Raw genomic sequence first — 907 nt, 5'->3', positions numbered from 1 at the left:
GATGTCTATGGACAATTCATTATAATTTTGTATCCCCTTTGTTAATATGCTGATGTTCAATGCATTTACTGAGCGCCCCTAATAATATATAATATATAAATCAATTGAAATGCTTTTACAACTAACAATACTTAAATTTAATCGCGGTACATACATGTATGTATGTTGATAAGCAATTATAATGTTCTTGATGATGTGTATGTTTTTATCCGGGGAATCCCCTGTTTTTATTTTGCGGCGAGCAGATAAGCATAGTAGTATGGAAATGGTAATTTAATATCACCGCAATATTAAGATTACATTTATTTAAAATCATTTTCTCACAGTATAAACTATGTTATTACGTTTGAAAGTTTCAGCACGACACATACAGATTTAAGCGTATGCATACAGTTTTTGTGTAAATAAATTGTTGTTTGTGCAAAGCCATGGAGGTGAAAAGAAATGATGAAGTAATTAAGCATATGTCACTTGCTTTCGGTTATGAAGAGCCGAATTCATTGAATAAAGTGTATACACTATCAAAGGTAGATAAATCTGACAGTAAATACGATTTTATTAAAGACGAATTGGAAATCACGGATGGAAAAGTTGGTGATCCGGTTATAGTATCGATTGAAAAAGTGTATAATCCCTATATACTTGCTCTGTACAATTTGAAGAAATCTGAAATGAATGGAGAAGAATGTGAAGTTGAAATGTGGCACGGATCAACAGAATCCAAAATCCACGAAATTTGCAAGCACAATTTCGACTACAGATTGATAAAAACGCATAAATTTGGTAAAGGTATCTCGTTCGCAAATCATTTTTCGTACGCATTCCACTATAGCGTTTCACATGATCCATGCCGAAATCAGAACTATTGCATGTTACTCTGTAAAGTTTTGAAGAAAAAAGTTCATGG

General features: G+C 32.4%; 1 protein-coding gene across 1 annotated transcript; it reads left to right on the top strand.

The window, feature by feature from the left end:
- Window positions 1–338: 338 nt before the first annotated feature.
- Window positions 339–907, top strand: LOC108559081 (poly [ADP-ribose] polymerase 12-like; the record flags this gene model as incomplete). The annotated part of the gene is given in 1 exon segment (XM_017916223.1): window positions 339–907. A coding segment is annotated over 1 exon segment (479 nt), but the record flags the coding sequence as incomplete, so codon positions are not given.

This window comes from Nicrophorus vespilloides, unplaced genomic scaffold (assembly GCF_001412225.1).
Source record: "Nicrophorus vespilloides isolate i.1.1-1 unplaced genomic scaffold, Nicve_v1.0, whole genome shotgun sequence".
Classification (NCBI taxonomy): domain Eukaryota; kingdom Metazoa; phylum Arthropoda; class Insecta; order Coleoptera; family Silphidae; genus Nicrophorus; species Nicrophorus vespilloides.
This window is presented reverse-complemented; position numbering and strand designations above follow the sequence as displayed.